General features: G+C 35.7%; 1 protein-coding gene across 15 annotated transcripts in view; it reads right to left on the reverse strand.

Moving 5' to 3' along the window:
• The window catches only part of CNTLN (centlein), a 331,587-nt gene that overhangs the window by 120,524 nt on the left and 197,349 nt on the right, over positions 1–13,714 (reverse strand). For all 15 annotated transcript variants that reach the window (XM_081499257.1, XM_081499287.1, XM_081499348.1 and 12 more), the window contains 2 exons: positions 13,009–13,130; positions 11,384–11,503 (listed from right to left, as the gene is read on the reverse strand). In XM_081499257.1, coding sequence (XP_081355383.1) covers positions 11,384–11,503; positions 13,009–13,130 — 242 coding nt within the window. The remainder of the gene's footprint in view (positions 1–11,383; positions 11,504–13,008; positions 13,131–13,714) is intronic.

The raw sequence follows: 13,714 nt of genomic DNA on the forward strand, positions 1-13,714 counted from the left end.
GAAAGAAATATACATGCTAGAAATATTTCTGATATGGGATTACTAAGATTTGGTATGAACTGTAATAAAGAGCTCAGATAGAGAAATAATCAATTATAACCCTTTAGGGCTTTGGTTTGAGCAAATGGACAAATCATAATACCATTTTCCCAATTTTGTGTCATTACTATTTCCTTATTGTAAGTTTTTATGTCTACATCTGTTGATTTCCCTGCTAAGCTGTGAGATCCCATAAAAGGGTGGCATATTATTTCTCCTTGTGTACCTGTGTCTAGCAGAGTGCTTAGCTGCAGCATTTTCTACAGAATACAAGTTAGTATAAAAAGAGCAAAACTATCTACCCACTGGAAAAGGTCAGTTTTCATTCCAATCCCAAAGAAAGGCAATGCCAAAAAATGTTCAAACTACTGCACAATTGCACTCATCTCACACGCTAGTAAAGTAATGCTCAAAATTCTCCAAGCCAAGCTGCAGCAATACGTGAACCGTGAACATCCAGATGTTCAAGCTGGTTTTAGAAAAGGCAAAGGAACCAGAGATCAAATTGTCAACATCTGTTGGATCATCGAAAAAGCAAGAGAGTTTCAGAAAAACATCTATTTCTGCTTTATTGACTACGCCAAAGCCTTTGACTTTGTGGATCACAATAAACTGTGGAACATTATCAAACAGATGGGAATACCAGACCACCTGACCTGCCTCTTGAGAAATCTGTATGCAGGTCAGGAAGCAACAGTTAGAACTGGACATGGAACAACAGACTGGTTCCAAACAGGAAAAGGAGTACATCAAGGCTGTATATTGTCACCTTGCTTATTTAACTTATATGCAGAGTACATCATGAGAAATGCTGGGCTGGAGGAAGCACAAGCTGGAATCAAGATTGCTGGGAGAAATATCAATAACCTCAGATATGTAGACGACACCACCCTTACAGCAGAAAGTGAAGAAGAACTAACAGCCTCTTGATGAAAGTGAAAGAGGAGAGTGAAAAAGTTGGCTTAAAGCTCAACATTCAGAAAACTAAGATCATGGCATCCAGTCCCATTACTTCATGGCAAATAGATGGGGAAACAGTGGCTGACTTTATTTTTGGGGGCTCTAAAATCACTGCAGATGGTGATTGCAGCCATGAGATTAAAAGACACTTACTCCTTGGAAGGAAAGTTATGACTAACCTAGACAGCATATTAAAAAGCAGAGACATTACTTTGCCAACAAAGGTCCATTTTGTCAAGGCTATGGTTTTTCCAGTAGTCATGTATGGATGTGAGAGTTGGACTATAAAGAAAGCTGAGCGCAGAAAAATTGATGTTTTTGAACTGTGGTGTTGAAGAAGACTCTTGAGAGTCCCTTGGATTGCAAGGAGATCCAACCAGTCCATCCTAAAAGTCAGTCCTGGGTGTTCACTGGAAGGACTGATGTTGAAGCTGAAACTCCAATACTTTGGCCACCTGATGCAAAGAGCTGACTCATTTGAAAAGACCCTGATGCTGGGAAAGATTGAGGGCAGGAGAACGAGACGACAGAGAATGAGATGGTTGGATGGCATCACCAACTCAATGGACGTGGGTTTGGGTAGACTCTGGCAGTTGGTGATGGACAGGGAGGCCTGGTGTGCTGCATTTCAGTTCAGTTCAGTCGCTCAGTTGTGTCCGACTCTTTGCGACCCCATGAATTGCAGCACGCCAGGCCTCTCTGTCCGTCACCAACTCCCAGAGTCTACCCAAACCCATGTCCATCAAGTCGGTGATGCCATCCAACCATCTCATCCTCTGTCGTCCCCTTCTCCTCCCGCCCCCAATCCTACCCAGTTGCATTTCAAGGGGTCACAAAGAGTCGGACACGACTGAGAGACTGGACTGAACCCATCCACTACAAGCTCCTGATTTATTTAGCCAAGGATACAGAAAACATACTGTGAATTTCTGTGCATCTTCCTTTTACTTCTAGGATTCATATCAAAGACGAGGTGGATTTGCTGTATTAGAAAAGCTTAATATCCTGCAGTACTGGAGCCCCTTTAATATTTACTACTCAGAAAAAATGTACACAAACATTTATACTAATGTTTATATTTAGGAGAATGTTACCATGTTTGTTTAGCAGAATGTTAACATGACCTTGTTAGTTCATACATTTAACTTAGTGTCAGTAAGGCAACATCCTCAACTAAGTGAAAAGGCTATGAGCCTACTGACATTTCTGTAGGCTTTCCTTGCTTCTTTCTATCTAGCATCCCAAAGAGTGGTTTCACTTTATCAGTACACGGCAGGTGCCCCTAGAGAAAACCTCATTAGAGTTTGAAATTATTACTCTTCAGTACGCCACCGCATACTAAGACCCTAGCTTAGCACCTAGTTCTGAATGATACTGTTTAAATACTGAATAGATAAATAAATGAAGATATGAATATTTATTAGATAAATACTGAAGGAACCATCCAATTTATAGTTTATACACTAATAAGTTCATAGTCTTTTGTAAGGATATCATTATGATATAATAAGTAGATGTATTTTATAAATCTGAATGAATTATGATATGAATTATAATCCATGCAAATTTTTCAAATCCTTAGATTGCCATACTACAGCCACAACAAAAACTCTGACCATAATTATTGGTAAAAACACAGTAATATAGGTCAGCAGTAGTATCATTTTAATTATATTTTAAAAACTGATTGAGAGTTTTTGTAATTTTTTTTATTGGGGCTTCCCTGGTGGCTCAGCTTGTAGAGAATCCAACTGCAATGTGGGAGACCTGGGTTTGATCCCTGGATTGAGATGATCCCCTGGAGAAGAGAACAGCTGCCCACTCCAGTAGTCTGGCCTGGAGAATCCCATAGACTGTGTAGTCCATGGGGTGGCAAAGAGTTGGAAAGTTAATTCAACTTTTATGACTATTGGATTTAGAGTTGTCAGAAAATTTCTTATTAAGGTCTTGAAAAGTAAACTCAGTTTTTAAGACTGGATTTACAAATACTATTCAAATTTGTAGACATTTTCTTTTAATGTTTTCTAGCCTTATAGTTTAAAGACAGCTATTACTGTATGTGCTCAGTTGTGTCTGATTCTTTGCAATCCCATGAGGCTCCTCTGGCCATAAAATGCATGTTCCAGGCAGGAATACTAGAGCAGGTTGCCATTTCCTACTCCAGGGGATCTTCTCAACCCAGGGATCGAACCTAGTCTCTTGTGTCTCCTGCAGTGGCAGGTAGGTTCTTTAGCACTAGTGCCACCTGGGAAGCCCCTATTACTGCATAAACAGGGGGTAAAACTTACTCCTTAAATACTCAGGACTGAGTATTATTAAACTAGATCCTGCGGTATAACACAAAAATAAGAGTGCCTGGTCTACAGAAAAACCAGCTGAAATTTCTGGTCCCTGACAAGTAGACATATTACCCTTATTCTTCCCATTAATTAAATATAAAAACTCTGAACACAATTACAGGTGGTCCTTTATTTACAATAGTTTGACAATGACTTTTCAACTTAATAGTACAAAAGCAATATGCATTCAGTAGAAATTGTACTTAGAATTTTGAACTTTGATTTTTCCTGGGCTAGTGGCATCCTGAAAGATATTCCTGCATGATGCTGGGCAGCTGCAGAGAGTTGCAACTCCAGCTAGTCATACAATCATAAGAGTAAACAGCCATTTACAACTTACAACCATTCTATACCCACAGAGCCATTTTATTTTTCACTTTCAGCACACTAGTTAGTAAATTATATGAGCTATTTAACACTTTATTATAAAATGGGTTTTGCATGAGATGATTTTCCCAACTGCAGGCATATTTAAGTGTTCAGATGCATTTAAGTTACGGTAGGCTAAGATATGATATCAGGTAGGAGGTAGTTATATAGCTTCCCTGATGGCTCAGATGGTAAAGAATCTGCCAGCAATGCAGGAGACCTGGGTTCAATCCCTGGGCTAGGAAGATCCCCTGGAGAAGGGAATGGTAACCCACTCCAGTATTCTTGCCTGGAGAATTCCATGGACTGAGGAGTCTGGCTAGCTACAGTCCATGGGGTTGCAAAGAATCAGACATGACTGAGTGACTAAGCACAGCACAGGGTAGTTATGGGATTCCCAGTTGGCACTAGTAGTAAAGAACCCGCCTGCCAATGCAGGAGACATAAGGGATGTGGTTCGATCCCTGGGTCAGAAAGATCCCCTAGAGGAGGGCATAGCAACCCACTCCAATATTCTTTCATGGAGAATTCCTTGAACAGAGGAGCCTGGTATGCTACAGTCCATGGAGTCACAAAGAGTTGGACACAAAAGTGACTTAGCAAGCACTCATGGTAGGTATATTAGATGCTTTTTTAATTTACGATATGTTAAACTTAGGATGGGCTTATCAAGACAGAACCTCATCAACAGCTGAGAAAAATGTGTACATAAAACAAATACAGGAAGACTCCGAAAGGCAAAGAGAAGGATAGGATAAGGACCTTAGGAGTGAGGAACAATACTAGAAGAACCAATCACAGTGATAAGTTCCATAGCTTTCTTCTTTCCTCCTAAAATTCTCAATTTAGTAATGGAGAAATGCCAAAAGACAGAAACAAAATGTCTCAAGGAAAGTCTGCTCTCTCAAGCCGAAGAACCAGGAAAGGGACAGACTGGCAGGAGCAAAATCTTATTGATAATAACCACCTCTACTCTAGCCATATACCACTGGAGAAAGAAGAAGAAGTAGAAAAAACAGCCTAGCTCTTTCTATAAATGAAACCAAATAAGCCTGGATTTCCATGCCCATCAAGTGGTAATGAGGCATCCTTTCACACCACCTTCATTGTGATGTCAGCAGGGGTCAAGTTAGCAGCTAAGACTCCCATCCTTCCTGGCAGTAACAGTGTGACCTTCTCCCTCAGGCATGATGTAATCAGAGTCTTGCTAAAGTGAAAGAGTTAAATAAGATACAGTCTCAAAACTTAATACTACAATATCCAAGAGACTACTGAAAATCACTTATCATACCAAGAACAAAGAAGATCTCAACTTGATTGTGAAATAACTAAGAAATGATAGCAAGATAACATATAAGTCAGAATTACTTGATAAGGATTTTAAAATAGCCATGATTAAAATGTTCCAATGAATGGTTATGTATAATCTTGAAAAAAAATAGAAAATCTCAGCAAATAAATAAAGAGATATAAAGAAGAACCAAACAAATTTTAGAACTGAAATCACAATAACTAAAATAAAAAAAATCCCTCACTGCATGGTCTAAATAAGAGATGCCAGACAAAAGAGGGAAGAATTTTGAAGACAGAACAATAAAAATTACCCAGTTTGGACAACGGAGATAAAATAGTATAAAACGTAAAATGAACAAAGCTTCAGAGACCAGTAGGACAAGACTAAAAGATATAACATATATATTAATTGAGTCCCAGACTAACAAGAATGCAGGGCTGAAAAAAAATATTTGAAGAAATAATTGCCAAAACTTCCCAAATTTGATAAAAGGTACATATTTAGAAATTCAAGGAATGTAGAAAACTCCCAAAAGAATAAAGAGAAAGAAATCTGTGCCAAAACATATCATAATCAAAATTTTAAAAGTTAAGAAAAAGGAAAAATTATTAAAAATACCTAGAGAGAATAATGTATTACTTTCAAGGGAGCAATGATTCAACTAACAAAGTATTTTTCATCAGAAACCATGGAGGCCAGAAAGAAGTGGTATAGTCTTCCAGTGCCCACCCCCGCAAATTGCCAACCTAGAATACTCTATCCAGTGGAAATATCCTTTATAAATGAAGGTGAAGACATTTTAGGTAAAGGAAAACTTAAGAGATTGTTTGGCCTACCTTAAAAGACAGTGTAAAGAAAAGCTCTTCAAACAGAAAGAAAATGATAAAAGAAGAAAACTTAGTAAAATAAAAAATACATAATAGTCTATCCTACTGTGTACACACTGCTATATTTAAAATAGATAACCAACAAGGACCTACTGTATAGCACAGGGAACTCTGCTCAATGTGGCAGCCTGGATGGGAGGGGAGTTTGGGGGAGAATGGATACACGTGTATATATATATGGCTGAATCTCTTTGCTATTCATCTGCAACTATCACATTGTTAACTGGCTATCCCCCAATACAAAATGAAAAGTTTTAATTAAAAAAATAGGCTATCCTTGTCTTAAATTTTTAAAATAATATTTGACAGCTGAAGCAAAAAATGTAATATCAACTAATGAGTTTCTCTAAGTATTTAGACGAAAGAGTTAAGATAACATATTATAAAAAGAGAAGGGTAAACGGACACAAACAGAAGTGAGGTTGTTACATTTCTGAAGTGGTAAAATGTTGATACCATAAACACTGTACTAAGTTATGTGTGTAAGCTACTTAGAGCAAACACTAAGAAAAACATATTCAAAGACACATACTCCTAAACCTTAGAGATAAATAAAAACCTAATTCTAAAAATAAGTTCAAGTGACATACAGGAAAGGGGGAAAAGGGAAACAGAGGAAACAGAAAATAATAACATATTAGGTTTTGTTATATCAATAATGTATGATATAATGTCAACATGTAAAAATATAACATTTCTACATACTGGCAATGTACAATCAGAAACCAAAACTAAAGTCATAATACCATTCATAATAGCTTCAAAAGTTACTTTGTACAAATCTAACAATAGTAGCTTCCCAGGTGGTGCACTGGTAAAGAACCTCTCTGCCAATGCAGGAGACATAAGAGATGTGGGTTTGATCCCTGGGTTGGGAAGAACCCCTGGAGAAGGGCATGGCAACTCACTCCAGTATTCTTACCTGGAGAATCCTGTGAACAAAGGAACCTGGTGGGCTATATACAGTCCATAGGGTCACAAAGAGTTGGATGCAACTTAGCATGCATGCATGCAACAACAGTATGAGACATACAGAATCTGCATGCTAAAACTATAAAACACTGATAAAAGAAAATCTCAACAAATTAAGTATTCATGGACTAGAGGACTCAACGTGGTTAATATGTCAATTCTCTAAGCACAGTTTCAGTTGAAATTCCCACAAGATTTTGGTAGGTCAAGCTATTTCTTAAACCTATTTTTATAGATAAAACTTTTATGGAAAAGCAAAGGGATTAGGAAAGCCAAAACAATTTGAAAAACAATAAAGCTGTTTGACTCACACTTGAGTTCAAGGCTTATTATAGAGTTACAGAAATCAAAACAGTGTGGGGTTCACAGAAGTTTAGAAATTCACATTAATGCAATAAAATAGAGAGTCTTGTAATAGACCCACAGAAATATAGTCAGCTGATATTTAACAGTTACAAAGGCGATTTACTGGAGAAGGAATAGTCTTTTCAAAAATGATGTTGATACGACTGGACATTTATCTTCATAAATAATGAACTTCAACCTGTAACTCATACCCTATACAGAACTTAGCTAAAAATGGATCACAGAGCTAAATAGAAAGCTTTTTAAGAGAAAACACTGGATAAATACTTGTGACTTCAGGTCAGAAAAACAGATATTAGATATGACATCAAAGCCATAGTCCATAAAAGAAAATCAATTAGAAAGTTGAACTTTACCAAATTAAAGCTTTTGTCATGCAAAAGACACTATTTGAGGAATAAAAAGGCAATATACAGACTGGGAGAAAATATCTGCAAATCATATATTTGATTAAGCTTTGCATATAGAATATGTGAGTAATAAGTATTATTTAATAGACAATTTTTTAAATGAGCTAAAGAGTTGAAGAGACATTCGTAAAAGAAAATATAAAGACAGCAAATAAGCATGTGAAAGATCATTACCATTAGTCATTAGGGAAATACAAATCGATACCACAATGGAAATATCAATACACTCCTATGGGAATGGTCTTAAAAAAAGTGCTGACAAGAATGTGGAGCAACAGGCTCATATGAATCCCTGAGAGGAATAAGAATGGCACAGCCACTCTGGAAAACAGTTTGGCAGTTTCTTACATAGTTATAAATACATCAAAGATACACATAGTAGGGTTACTTCCTACTATGGGTATTTACTTTAAAGAATCTAAAAGCTATGTTCACATAAAAATCTATTTGTAGCAGAAAACTATACATAGTCGCAAAAATCTAGAAAAGACCCAAGTAGTCTTCAAGAGACAGACAAACTGTGGTATATCTATACAATGGGATTTTGTTGTTGCTTTGTTACTAAGTCAAGTTCAAGTCTTTGAACCCATGGACTGTAGTCCACCAGACTCCTCTATCCATGGGATTTCCCAGGCAAGAATACTAGAGTGGGTTGGCATGTCCTCCTCCAAGGAATCTTCCAGACCCAGGGATCAAACCTGTGTCTACTGCTTTGCAGAAGGATTCTTTACCATTGAACCACCAGGGAAGCCATACAATGCAATACCATTTAGCGAAAAAAAAGGAACAAACTGGATGAACTAACATGAATGAATCTCAAAGGCATCATGCCAAATGAAAGAAGCTAGTTTCAAAAAGTTATAGCTTATATGATTCCACGCATATGACATTCTGAAAAAAAGGCAAAGCTATAGGGAGGGAGAACAAATCAGTGGTTGTCAGGTGTTAGGGATGGTGGGAGGATTTGACTACAAGTGGGTAGGACTAGGAAATTTTTTAAGATGATAGAACTAGGCTGTATCCTGATTGTGGTCATAGTTACTCAAATCTATTTGTACATGTGTGTTATAACTCAAAATACTATGCTGAACATGTACTATATATAAATTAAAAACAAAAAAAATCAGTCTTTATGCACAAACTAACTTCAGTGAATAAGAAGACATGTTTCCATGTTTCCTTTCTTATTGTTTGATTATGATACTTCTGGGGCCTCCCTCCTAGCTCAGTTAGTAAAACATCTGCCTGCAATGCAGGAGACCCCAGTTCGATTCCTAGGTTGGGAAGGTCCCTGGAGAAGGGATAGGCTACCCACTCCAGTATTCTTGGGCTTCCCTGGTGGCTCAGATAGTAAAGAATCGCCTGCAATGTGGGAGACCTGAGTTCGATCCCTAGGTTGGGAAGATCTCCTGGAGGATGAGGAGGGATGCCAACCCACTCCAGTATTCTTGCCTGGAGAATCCCATGGACAGAGGAGCCTGGTGGGCTACAGTCCATGGGGTCAAAAAGAGTCAGACACGACTAAGTGACTAAGCACAGCATAGCACATGATACTTCAAGTTTAATTTTTAACATCATATTTCATTAGAACATTTAATACTGAACATGTTTCCAAGAAAGCTCCCTGAGAGTAGGAAGTTTGATATTCTCATTTCATTCACCAAGCAGACTGCCTGTCACACACACAGCAGTAGCTCAAACACATTTAACTGAATAAATGTTTCACAAAATAACCCACCCACCTCCAAAACATCATTACATGACCAAAAGTTTATACTGATTATTTAGCACTCTTAAAGGTTATCACCTCAAGCTTCACTATTTTTTTAATGAATTAAAACTGATCTGAAAAAAAGCTATCTTACAATGAGTATCACATTAATAAATTTAAATGAATTTCAGGAGGAAAAATCCACACTGTTAATGACTCAGCATTCAACTGATATATGATACAAAATTTAATTTATAGAGCTACTTGTAATACACACATATTTCAGGGTGAATAGACTAGGATTCTAAAAGTTTCAAAACTTTCTTTAAAAGGCTTTATTATTTTTGCTTTAGTTCTATTTCATTGATGAATAAAATAAACCTCAAATAAACACCACTGACAACTAACCTCTGCTTACATTTTCTGAATTAGATCTTGTGATTAGTTAGATTAGGTTTCATACCTAATTCATTTTATCCAAAAAGATCACTAAAGATTGTCAGGGAAAGTAGTAACACATGCTACACCACAGATAAACCCTATGAAAATATTATGGTAAGTGAAAGAAGTTAGTCACGAAGAACCACATATTATATGATTCCATTTATATGAGATGTCCAGAATAGGTAAATCTATAGACACAGAAAGCAGATTAGTGGTTAGCTAAGGGGTGGGAAGCAATGGAGGTAACAGGTAAACCGTATGAAGTTTTCTGAGGGAGTGAGTTATGAAAATGTTCTAAAATTTATTGTGATGATGGGTACAAAACTATTTGAATATCCTAAAAACCACTGGGTGAACTACATGGCTTGTGAATTATATCTCAACAAAGCTATCAAAAACTCTCAGGGAACATATCTGGGACAAATCTATAAAATCTATAAAAATTTGCAAGATAAGAAACTTTATTATAAGCATCGATCATTTAATATTAATAGAGTGTAGTGCATTTTAAGAGATAATTAGAAGTATATATTTAAATCTGATATGATCATTTCTTCAAAAGTTTATCATTACATGGAAAAGGTGGTAACGTAAGTTCCATGTATTATTATATAATATGTAAAATAAGATTCTAATACAGGTATGACAATTCAATGATATTTAATTACATTATGCCACATGATACTAAATTCTAGTAATCTAAAAGACATCCTTTCAAAAAAAATTACATAATATGAGTGTCAAAAATTAACTCTAAATAAAGAAATAGTTAAGTAGCAAAAAGGCTAATTATGTTGGTCTAACTCTTTTTTGTTTCCACAAAAAAGTGCTCTTTCTATGGCAAGCTGAATATAATAGACTGTGAATTAGAAGATCAAGGAAGCAAACTGTATGTTTTCTAAAATATGAATATCCTTCATCAAGTTTTATACTTAGGGCAGCTAAAAGACCTATGTGGAGGGATCAGCATTAAGCCCAAAGGACACACAGTGCACTGCAAGAAAGAAAGCAATTCCCTCGTGTCGTTTGCAGGTCACTACCAAGGACCATGTTAGCAGATCCATACCAGACCCTTAACAGGCAGTTCTGCTGCTACCAGTAATTAGCTTGGACAGCTCTGGCTCCAAGAATAGCAGCAAGGCTACACCATAATGAGCTCAGCTGGGATTAGCAGGACAGGGCAGGGAACCAAGAGAGCTCAGGCATTCTGCATCGCGTATGTATCTAGGAGATCAAACAAGGATGGCTGGCTAGGTTATCCCCTCTCCACCTCATTCCAGAAATGAAGCACGGCAGTGTCTAAAATACAGGCTAATGAAGAGCGACACCTCCAACAGATGAGAGCCACATTAATTAACACAATCCCTAGATCATATAATACAGTTTCGGCAAGAGCTAGCAAATGTGCAACTTGTTATTGCATTATACATACGTATATATTAAAAAGTCAATCTTTTTTCTTTACTTTTACTGGAAAACCAGATTATTTCATTTTCCAAATTTTATAAGGAATTTCTCTCATGGCCTTTAAGATAGAAAACATTTCTCTCAGATGTTTACCTAAGTACACATTATGAAAAAAAGAAACTCACTTTTGAATCATTAGCTCTTGGTTCTCCCTTTTGAAATAGGCCAGTTCATTCCATACAGCATCAGAATCTTCTTGTTGAAGTTGTTGAGGATCTGCTCTCTTTACTTTCCTGATTTCCATTCTATTTTTAAAATGAAATTGCTTTCTTACTTAACATGTTCAAAGTGCAATAAAATTCATTTATACATTCTCTAAAATTGAAAAATATCTACTAACCAAATATCTTTTTTTTTTTTGCACATGAAATGAGACTTTTTATTGAAATTAACTTTCTAACGATATTCATGCCACAACTTCAGGGTAACCATTTGGAATTGAGACTTCTCTTGAAGTACAGCTAGTGTCACATAGCTACCCAATTTCTATAGAGGTTCACTATGGAATGAATTTCCTAAAGCCTAAGCATGTAGAAATTAAAATCTTAGATCATGATTTCCTAAAAAGCAAAACTGCTACTATAGAAAATAAACTTTTAAGTGGACACATGATATTCTCTGGTCTATTTCTCTCCTTCATTCTACTAGTAATAAAACATACATTGCAAAAATGTCACAGTTTCTAAAAAAAGGATTATAAGCAATCAACACATCTAGAACTTGCTGCCAACCAGTCTGACTGTGGTTTATGTGTTCTGTCTTTAAACAAGCAGTTATCAGCAAACATCAGATAGTTAGCAAGTAGTCTTCATCCTTCTGGTGACTACTAAAAAGTTAAGCGCCTGTTAAGTCACAGAGGCTAAACCCAGGACAAACAGATTTAACACTGGTTTACTGACAAGCGATATGAAACACTTTCTGTTCTTCAAAGAAAAAATTAGATGTGACAATTATCTACAAAACATGCCAAATGCTCTTTATGTTCTCATTTTCTGTACATAAAACAAACTCTTCATTTTTATTTTGTAAAAGTGCTGTACTGGCCAATTTAGAAACAGTATTTCTCTATAGAACAGACAAATGTGTATCATCAACATTGCCCTAAAGGATCCATCTCAGAAGATGAGAGGGTAGTAGATTTTTCTGTACTCATTCAGTCCTTTGCCCTCTGTTGATACTGTTAACAGGGGAGCCACTTACAACTAACCAAGATCTGAACACCTGTTCAGAGCAATTGAACTGAGACCGCCCATTCATTCAGATAAGCTGCAGAACTAACTGATGGATAGTAAAGATTTTTAAACTGCATACTAGGTTGAAATAGTTTTAAGACAGTTAACTATACATGTTAATTTCATATTTCTCAAATATTTCAAATAAAAAGTAAACACTTTGGGTTATATACATTGTAACAGCATTTTATTTATTTAAAGTAGTTTTTCAATCACATGAATATGAACTATTTTTGCTTTAAGATATATTTTTATTAAATTATTCTATAGATATTAAAAGTATATACAATAATTCATCATCTATGCTCATGATTTCTGCAAATTATAGGAAAATGCATAGTTATTATAAACATATTTCTATTTTTATTTATCATATTCTTTATGTAAAAATTCTCACTAAAGATCTGACTATGAAATGATTTCTTTAAAATCAAACAAAAGCCATTAAAGCACCTATATGATTCTACTCCATTCCATTTAATATTTAGGGAAATGCCTTTATGAGCTATGTAACTCACATGCCACTGTCTTCTTCCCACTGTTTTAATTGCTCTTTTACTGCTCTGTAGTTGGTCTGTAACATCTGTAGCCTTTCTTTGCGTTTTTCATGGGCATCTCTTAGCTCATCATTTTCTTGGTTCTGTAGAACACAAAAAAGCAAGTATACAAGTTTGAAGAATATATAAGCATAATGTTACAGATAAAAGGCTACCAATCTAAGCATAAAATTCAAAAGAAAATAGCATATAAATATAAATTAATTTGTAATAATAATTTAAGCAGAAATAAATTTGTGATTTATTTATAACTTATTACAAATAAATTAATGCAATAATCATTTAATCCTAAAGTCACAGAACAGGTTTACTTGATAAATTTGAGATACTCACTGCATTTTGAAAAATCACTTAAGTAATCTCAAAATTCTGGAGTCAAATTAATTTCATTCCTTTCCTTTTTGTTAATTAGTATATATACACATATTTCTGTATCAATCTTACATATTAAAATTTTTTCTTTTCCAAGATTTGTCTATACATAAAGCATGACTATTTTGTTAGTTTTAAGTGCACATATAATTATTACAAGGGCACTAATCATAGTAAGACCAGTTCTCTAATCTATGGATTCACAATTAGTTTGTTAAAATGCACAAAGATTACACAGGAGGAAGAAAATCAGTTTGGACCTACGTTAGAAGTGACTCAGTTTAACATTTTGAGT

Source organism: Giraffa tippelskirchi, chromosome 1, assembly GCF_054371585.1.
Source record: "Giraffa tippelskirchi isolate mGirTip1 chromosome 1, T2T-mGirTip1v1.2.pri, whole genome shotgun sequence".
In the NCBI taxonomy this organism is placed as follows: Eukaryota; Metazoa; Chordata; class Mammalia; order Artiodactyla; family Giraffidae; genus Giraffa; species Giraffa tippelskirchi.